Source organism: Myotis lucifugus, unplaced genomic scaffold (assembly GCF_000147115.1).
Source record: "Myotis lucifugus unplaced genomic scaffold, Myoluc2.0 scaffold_1, whole genome shotgun sequence".
NCBI lineage: Eukaryota > Metazoa > Chordata > Mammalia > Chiroptera > Vespertilionidae > Myotis > Myotis lucifugus.
In genome coordinates, this window is record NW_005871049.1 from 34,249,063 (window position 1) to 34,258,830 (window position 9,768).

The 9,768-nt window shown below is 41.1% G+C and overlaps 1 protein-coding gene across 1 annotated transcript in view; it reads left to right on the top strand.

The window, feature by feature from the left end:
• Positions 1 to 8,805: 8,805 nt before the first annotated feature.
• Positions 8,806 to 9,768, top strand: part of SAP30 (Sin3A associated protein 30) — a 6,584-nt gene continuing 5,621 nt past the window's right edge. The window contains exon 1 of the mRNA XM_014457577.1: positions 8,806 to 9,081. Within this exon, the coding sequence (XP_014313063.1) occupies positions 8,806 to 9,081 (276 nt within the window). The remainder of the gene's footprint in view (positions 9,082 to 9,768) is intronic.

The window sequence follows — 9,768 nt, forward strand, 5'->3', positions numbered from 1 at the left end:
CCAGTCAATGAAGGAAAAATCCACATGTCTCACTCATTCAGGGATAATACAGACCATTACAATCTTTTGAACTATAATAGATACAGAGACAGAGCTGATTGTCAAACTGCAGCGGGAAGCCCAGGGAGGGTTGGGGGGCAGGAGGGAGGGGGGTAAGAGATCAACCGAAGGACTTGTATGCATGCATATAAGCATAACCAATGGACATAAGACACTGGGGGGTAAGGGAGGCCAGGGGATTGTCAAGGGCGGGGGGGGGACACATATGTAATACCCTTTGTAATACTTTTAGCAATAAAAAAAATTGGCTAGAAACTTTTCATCTATGAGGTGTTAACTATGTTCAATAAAAGAATTTTGTTCTGCAGATGAACAGACACAATGCTGGCTCAAAGAATGAGGTCTTTCTGTTCTTAGTTGACAGTTATTGACCATCTAATATATCTTAATGGAAAGAATCATATATAAGTTGAGATTCTTAAAAGGGAAACTAGAAGTTTTCTAGGAAGAGGGGGAAAGGAAGCCAGTACTTGAGTATATATTATGCAGGCCAACTATTTTAAGTACAATTTCATTTTATTCTCTGAAAAACAGCCACAACAAAAACCTTCAAGGTAAGCATTCTGAAACCTATTTTTCAAATGCTGACTTAACCATAAGATATTTTCTAAAAATCAAGGCAAGAATTTGAACAAGTCCCTAATTCCAAAGCCCATACACTATATACACTCACACACAACAGCTGTATTCTTAAAACTATGATGCATATGCCCAATGTATCAATTTTTCCTGAAAACAGCTCATATTAAAAAATCATACATAATGGATGAGAATTAAAAAGTCAAATGAGTTTTAAAAGGAAATAAAACAGATGCCTTCAAAAATATTTTCCAATTGTCAGAGACAGTTTTGGACTATTCCCTCATATCTTAGGAGGTATGCATTGACTAGTGGCCATTAGTGATGATTTCAGAAAGTTCTTCATGCAACAAAAATTGATTAAATGCTTGCTAAGGGTCAGCTATTATTAAGATTTGGGCACACAGTAATGAATAAGATGGATTGCCTCTTGGAAATTGTATAACAAACGTGTAATAATTATATACAAAATTTTTATAAATGTGAAGCCTGCTACAGAGGAGAGGTATAGGATGCAATACAAAGTATTGTGGGGGGAAAGTTCAAGAAGCACATTACCTGTAGTAAACTTAGATATTTTGTGAATAAAATTTACATTATGTAATGGAAATAGATCCTTGGAGGTCCCTAATCTGTTTATGAAGACCACTCCCAGGACAGTATCTATTCAATATTCAATAAGTGTTACTGTGCTGGACCAAACAATTTTGAGGTACTCAGAATTCAGTTCCTCTTAAAATTTGCACAAACATAAGTTAAAACCTGTTTTCAAATAGTATTGCCTCTTACAAAAATGCATGAAGTGGAGTTGTTTTTAAAAATCAAATTTCTTATCAGTATTTGGGGATGGTATTTCGAAACTACCAGTTTAGCGCGAAGATCAGAACGTGTTTGCTCACTCCACTTTTAAATATATACTTAATTGATTTTTTACAGAGAGGAAGGAAGAGGGGTAGAGAGTTAGAAACATTGATGAGAGAGAAACATCGATCAGCTGCTTCCTGCACACCCCCTACTGGGGATGTGCCCGCAACCAAGGTACATGCCCTTGACCAGAATTGAACCTGGGACCCCTCAGTCCGCAAGCCGACGCTCTATCCACTGAATCAAACCGGTTAGGGCTCACTCCACTTTTAAAAGCAGGTTACTTCTTGGGCTGAGGAAGGCTCTATGTCTATGGTTAAAGCGGAGAGAAGGAAGGACGTATAGAACAGTGTTGTTGCGCTTGCAAGTGCTATCTTTATGTACTGGTGTGAATTCCTGAATTGAACACTGGGGACTAAAGAAAAGTATCCTGGCACTAATGATTTGGCCGGTCTACCAGAGGATAGGCCTTAGGTGACATGGTGTCACTATGCTGATTTTCTATCTAGCCAATGACAGTTTAAAATTTGGTAATGACTGAAAATTGCAAATTCTGGTATAAACACTCATGACATATTTATACTTTATTCCCTAAATTTTGTCACAATGCTTAGTAGTATTTAAAAATATGCTCACAAATAATATGAGATTTTCAGATATACTTTAAAAAAATCTATATTTAAAACCTAGAATTCTATTAGACTAAAAAATACACTTAGGCATAATTGAAGATTGGACTAATTAATAAAGAAAGAGAAGTATTTACACCTTGGAGGACAAGCTGAAAGGTTAAAGGACAGTAAGTTTACTTTGTTAAACTTTAACAGAATTCTAGGAATTTCTGAAACAAAATCTCTGGACAATGATTCTATCCTTGTACAGATACAGCAGAATTCTGTCTATTCAGTAATCTCTAAGCTTATCTCATTCCTACTTTAGGTGGGTTTTTTTTGTGGGGAAAGGGGGTTTTCTTCAGGATCTTGGTAATGGAGTAAATGTAGCCCTAGAATCTGAGTCTGCTCTCCCTGCTGAGTACGAGATCAAAAACAAGTATATTTTCAATATCTCAAAACTGAAGTCAATGAAATAACTCCATACAAGTGTAAGATACTCTTAATGTAGACGCAATTTAACCAAAAGAATCTATTTCTCAAGCCTTTCTCCTACATGAGGTCCCTGACATCCTACTATGAAGGTTCTAGATTCATCTTCAGGTTCTAATATAACCTACTAGAGGCCCGCTGCACAATTTCATGCACTGGTGGGGTCCCTCAGCCTGGCCTGCGGGTCTCGGGCTGAAACTGGCTCTCCGACATCACCCGAGGGGTCCCGGATTGGGAGAGGGCACAGGCCAGGCTGAGGGACCCCACTGGTGCACGATCAGGGCCAGGCAGGGACCGTGGGAGGGCTCCAGGGTGTGTCTGGCTTGTCTTGCCCAGTCCCAATCGGCCGGACCCCAGCAGCAAGCTAAACTACCGGTCAGAGCAACTGCCCCCTGGTGGTCAGTGCCCATCATAGGGACTGGTCGAACAGTCGAACAGTTGGACACTTAGCATATTAGGTTTTTATTATATAGGATTGTCTTCCACTTCCAGTGTTGCTTCTCACCTTGCATACCCCTCTCACCACTGCAGCATCCTATAATACAATATTCATAAAAACATTTAATCCTACTGGCCTCCAAAATGTCTATTATGTCTAAAGCAAGTGAGAGACACTGAAAAACATACATGCTGTTTTATGACAGAAGAGCTGAGAAAAGGATAAGACAGGCATGATAGGGAAGTGATAGTGATAAGCAAGGGAGGATTATGGGGCAGGTTGTACAAAGGGATGGTATATGGAGCAAGACATTAGATTTTAAAAATTATATTGATAATGCCATTTGTATTTAACAATACAGTATGAAACAATACCATTTAACAAACATAGTGTCTGCTTTGTGCCAGGCACTGTTCTAAGTGCTCTAAAAATATTAGCCCATTTAATCCTCCTAATAATGCTAATGAGATAGATATACTATTTCATATTTTAGAGGAAGTCACAGAAGCAAAGAGAATAAATTACTTGCCCATGGTCACATTATCAGTCAGTATCCAGTCAAGAAAAGAAAAACCACTTTGGTTATTTCAGAGGGAATATTACCTCTATTATTGAGGGAATCCTTACAGAAGGTCTGGAGGAGCAAAAAGGGTGAGGGGGGGGGGGTATTGTTATCCAGAAGTAACTCAGAAGAGCTACCATTCTAGCACTGGGAAAGTAGTGTTATCCAAATGCTGTCCTTCTGAGCTTTTGGGACATAACTGTTGCAGGATTAGAACTATCTCTGCTGGCTGCTTTGCGGGAAGCCAGCTGACTTAGCAGGCCCCCGCTCCTAGAGCCAGAGTAGAGAAGCACAGTGCTGCTGAGGCTTCTGGAGCCTGAAGAAGAAAAATGCCTTCTATCCTCCTCTTGCCTTTTAATCTCCCATTAGCAGAACTGAACTGGCAAGTGAATCTGGGAAATGTTTCTTTTAGGATTCCAGCACCCTTGCAATACAGAGGAGAGAGTAGAAGGAGAAAAGAGCTGAGAGACAACAGACATATAACCAGCACAGTTTAACAACTGGCACGTGGCAGAGTTAATTCTCACACACTGGCTTCTAAGTCCATGTTCTTAACTACTACAGACAATGCTATGACACCATGAAATACTATAACAAGAGGATTTCATACATTTAAAAACTAATGTCATCACAAATGTGGGTTAGCAGCAAAAAAAGTTGTAGGAATTGTATTAATTGAATAGTCCACAAATATTTAGCAAGTTTCTACTTTGTGCCAGGCACTGTTCTACTAGAAATACAATAATGGGGAAATTTTTTTAAAAAAAGAGGAGAATCCCTTTTCTCCCTTTTTTCAGGTTGAACAAAATTGCCTGGGAAGAATTCATATTGGCTTGGCTTGAATCATGTGCCCACCCATTGAACTGACACATAGCTGAGGGGTTGGGTATGTGGAAGTAACCTAGTGGAAATGCCCACTATAACCCTGAGACAAGGATTTGAGTGCAGGTAGTTTATCTGGAGGATTCAGGAAACACCTGTAGGAGGTGGGGAAGTGAGACAAAGAAGGGAAGGCAGTAAATAAAGGGTGCCTTACTAAGCCAGCTGCCACTAGTAATGACTGGAGTGTAATCCCACCGGAAAATTCAGGGAAATGGTATGAAATACATGCCTCAAAGTTATTCCATGTGAGGGGCAAAATAGCTGGGGTTTCTGTATAACATTGCATAAGGGATGCTGAGATGGAAGGTGGATAATTATCAAGCACTTCCAAATTGCCCTAATTGTACTGGGTAGGACTTTCTTCCACCTTTGGAATGCAAAGGGATGCAGACACCTGCAGCTGAAATCTGCCCCAGAACTTTAAAGTGGTAAAAAGCCAGAGAGGTATAGGTAGGGATTTAGAGGGCCTACTATTTATCAGATAAAAATTTCTTCTGTAAAGAGTTATGATTTCCAAATATTTCATGCCTGTGAAAGAGTTTTATAAAGTAGAAAGTATAATACAAAGAGTTATGTAGAAGTTTCTTAAAGGCAGGGAGTATCATGTTTTATATCTCTCATAGGACCCAGTACAATGATATACTAATGTTATTGGCACAAATATTTACTGAGTGAATTTCTAAGTTTAAAAAGGTGGAATTATTATTTTTTAAAATACATTTTATTGATTTTTTACAGAGAGGAAGAGAGAGGGATAGAAAGATAGAAACATCGATGAGAGAGAAACATCAATCAACTGCTTCCTGCACACCTCCTACTAAGGATTTGCCCACAAACCAAGGTACATGCCCTTGACTGGAATCGAACCTGGGACCTTACAGTCCACAGGCCGACGCTCTATCCACTGAGCCAAACCAGTTAGGGCGAGGTGGAATTATTTTTAAACGTTCATTAAAATCCATAACTCATTTCTGCTAACTTCTGAAAGAATTTTTTATCTGTTTCAGGAATTTTAAGTAGCATGGTCTTGTTCTATTCCTGCTATCATATTTCTTAAATCTAGACCATTGCAGTATTTCACTGTGTAAATGTAAGAGAGAAGGAACTCTTACCCTTTGCAACAGCAGGGATGGATCTGGAGATTATGATGCTAAGTGAAATAACCCAGTCAGAGAAAGACAAATACCATATGATCTCACTTGCATGTGGAATCTAATTAACAAAATAAACTGATAAAAAAAATAGGACCAGAGGCATATCTCAGAAGGGAGGAGGGGAAGGGTGACTGGAAGAGAATAGCCAAAGAACATATATGCATAGCCCATGGGCACAGAAAACAATGGGGTGAAGGTGGGTGGCTGGCTGGGGGGAGGGGAGTAATGGGAGGGGGAAATGGACATCTGTAATAGTACCAACAATAAAAAAATCTAGACCAGGGGTGGGAAACCTTTTTGTGAGTGCGTGCCAAAACCAGCAAAATCTCTGACTCAAAATTCTTCTGCATGCCAACCCTAATTTTTTGAGAACATGTTATGCCTACTTGATATCTCTTAAGGTGTACGTATGTGAAGAACCTTGAAGAAATAATAAAATTCATTTGAGCGACAAAAACACAGTATATGATGATGAAAAATACATTTATTTTTTAATGTATACATGTACACTGATAGTCTGACAGAAAACTTTATGACTCCGTTTGATATTATCAGTGGGACTTTTGCTGCTGCATCACTGATGACAGAGATTTTACATCAGGTTTATATTTTGTGACCTTTAGAGATATGCACGAGCTACTACTTTCATCCGTCAGGCTACTCCTATTACGAGACTTAACAAAATTCATCACTGAGAACAAAGATTCACAAGCATATGTGGATGAAACCAAAACACTAGTCGGATCTAGAAAGGCAAGGAGAGTTAAGGCAGAGGCATAGAAATTGCCCTTCCCCTCTCTTGTCAATCCATGTCTATGGTCTTTAAGATAACTTGTTATGTAAAATTACTTATTTATCTAAGATGCACCTACACTGAATTTATCTGAAAAATAAAAAAGTCGATATTAAGAAAAAAATTGTAAATGTAAGATTATGAGAGAGGGTTTCGCGTGCCAGCAAAAGTTACTGGCGTGCCATGTTTGGCACGCGTGCCAGGGGTTGCCCACCCCTGACCTAGACCATTGTAGATAATTGTTCATTGCTTGTCCAATAATCATTCTCTCCTTCCTTCTTATTGTAAAAAATACCTTGATTAGAAGTAAGTTATTGATAGATTATTGCTGGTTCAAACCAATCCTGAGAATGCTACCCTGAGTAGCATGAGGGAAAAGCAAGAAAATCATAGATGCCAATCCTGACATTGTTGAACTACAGAAGCAATATAAGGAACCATCTTCCCTCAGTGTTCTTATTATGTCAGAAAAACTAATAATACTGTTAAATAGGTATTCTGTTCTATGCAGTCAGTGATTCATAACTTTTTAAATAGCATTTTTCTCCTTTTGGGTAGCAATGCCAAGACAAAGTCATTTTATTTTTGGAGTAAATTATTTAAGATAGTATCTCATCAGAAAACCCAAACAGTAGGTGTTGCCCGGCTGGTATGGCTCAGTGGATTGAGTGTTGTCCCATGAACCAAGAGGTCCTGGGTTCCATTCTGGGTCAGGGCACATGCCCAGGTTGTGGGCTCGATCCCAGTAAGGGGCATGCAGGAGGCAGCCAATAGAGTTTCTCTGTCGTCGATGTTTCTATCCCTTTCTCTCCCTCTCCTTTCCTCTCTATCTAAAAATCAATTAAAGCATTTTTTTTTAAGTGTTGGGCCACACTAGTTTTAATTCTGAATTTCCCTCTGGCTAAGGAAAGAGCACAGTGTTCCTCACAGCTCTCTACCTGTGCTTTCCCCTTCAATATTCACTTCGATATTTTAAAACATCTAAAGAATCTTAGCAGGGCTCTATCACTGAAAAAGTAGTAGTGAGATGATGACCTTTCAGATACAAGTTATTTGAATCTCTCTACTATCCTTTGGCCTCCCCCTGCTCCTGAGGGGCGATTGGGGCAGCAGCCCCCACTCACACCCACTCCTGGCACCGGCCCCAATCACTCCACGCCTGAGCAGTGGTGGCAGGAGCAGGGGCTGCCAGCAGACAGAAGATGGGCCACTGCAGGAGGTGCTGGGTGGGGCTGTGGAGGATGGGCCAAGACCCACCCCTGTGCCACCGCAGCTTCTCGGCCCACAGTTCCTTTCAAGGTGCACGAATTCGTGCACTGGTCCCCTAATATATCCATAAACAAGGTAGTATTATTATGTGTTTTAATACTTTAAGCCAGCCTTATCTAATGCAAATATGTCAGCCATGTGTGGAGCTTTAAATGTTCTAGTAGCCACATTAAAAACAGGTAAAATTTAATATTTTATTTAAACCAATGTATCCAAAATACTACCATTTCAACATGTAATCAACATAAAGAATTGTTAATGAGCTACTCAATATTCTGTGTTTTAAATTTCTGCTACTAAGTCTTTGAAATCCCACTAGTAATTGATACAGCATGTCTCAATTCCAATGCTGAATTTAGATTTCATAAAGTTTAAGCTGAAAAAATAGACTCATATATTCTGGTTGTTCCACACATACTTAAAAGTTTTCAGTAACTGAAATCAGTTTTTAAAATTTAAAAAAACATTAAATTAACAGTTCCATTTTTCAGTTGCAATAACCATATTTCAAGTGTTCAATAGCCACAATATGCCTAGTGGACACCCAGCGCAGATTGAAAAGATAACACAAGGCACTTACCATCTCGCATCTATCTTTTGACTATTCAATGTATGTAATATTTTAATTCTTTTGCTTTCCTTTGCCATACCCTAGAACGGAAGCACACAGAATGGATGGCTTTGAATTTCAGGGCAGATGACATTTTACATTTTTAAAAAAGTCATCGATCACTAAATTTACTCAGGAAGTGAATTTTCAAAAACAACACCACCCAAACCCTATTGGTTTGTATTTTCTTTGAACAATGGGATTGTTAAACAAGGTGTATTTACTGATTAGGACAGGCAGTTAACTAGCCAAGGTGCAGCTTTTATATTTGCCACTCCCATCCTTCTACCCGGCTCTCCACAAGCGCACACACACACACACACGCACACACCCTGCCAACACGCGCGTGCGACAACCCAGGAAACGCGGTTTCTTTCTCCCCTGCAGAAACTTTCTGAGAAGCACTCAAACTAATTCGGTATTGGTAGGGTTCCCCGTTCCCTTTTTAAAAACATTAGACTCCGCCCTCTCCAGGTTCATTCCAGGAGAAATGAAAAAGATTGGGGGTGGCGGCCAAAATAAGGCCTGTGAAAGTCAACTAGTCAGTAGCTCCACGTCAGGAAGCCGCAGACGTTGTGAGCCCAAGAATAAAACACCGTCCTTGCAGGAACATGCAAAAGATTTCGAAACGGCCTTCTGCCCAGGCATTGGTGAGGAGACCGCCCCGAAGCAGGCGTTCTTAAGTCGCGTCAATGAATGGAACGGCCATTCAGCCCCGGTGTTTGCTGCGGGACCTCCAGGACCCGCAAAGCGCCAGCTCGCCCGAGTTGTCTTTGGTTTGGGTTTCCCACAAAAGCGTGGTCACACCAAAAACTTTTTAAATCACAAATACGATAACGACCCCGAAACTTTTTTTCCAGCGCCCTCACTCTCCTCCTACCCCTGCCCCCCTCGTTTTGCGCTTCGCTTCCGGAGTTGAGTGACCTCGTCGTGTAGAATGCCAACTCTACAAAATTCCAGGAGCTAAATACCAACCAACCAACCAACCTCCCCGCAGGGATTAGAAACTGGAAAACGTAGCAAACCCCCACAACACGCCCCTGTTTTCCCCGAGGTTTAAAAAAAATAATAAAAAGCCCGGCCCATTGCGGCGCAATGCATGCTAGGATAAGTAGTTCCTCCAACCCGCGCGGCGCGCGATCAGGACAAAGTTTAGGTTGACTGCCCAGAAGAGAACTACAGTTCCCGTCGTGCCTTGAGGTAGAATGGAAGGGGCGGGGCGGGAGAGGCCTTATTGCGCTGCGCTGGTTCCAGGGCCCGAAGGGAAGCGGAGACCCAGCGGTCCAACTGCTGAAGAGTCCTCATGTAACAAGGAGCTGGGTTCCAGCCTCCTGTCGCCCGCCCGACTTGTGGTTCCTGATCCAAGCCCTTGTCCACTGCCCGGAGCCCCGCAAACCCCTATCAGGCCGGGGAAACCCCAGTTGTTCCGGCCGTGCCGCGCCCCAAGGACTAG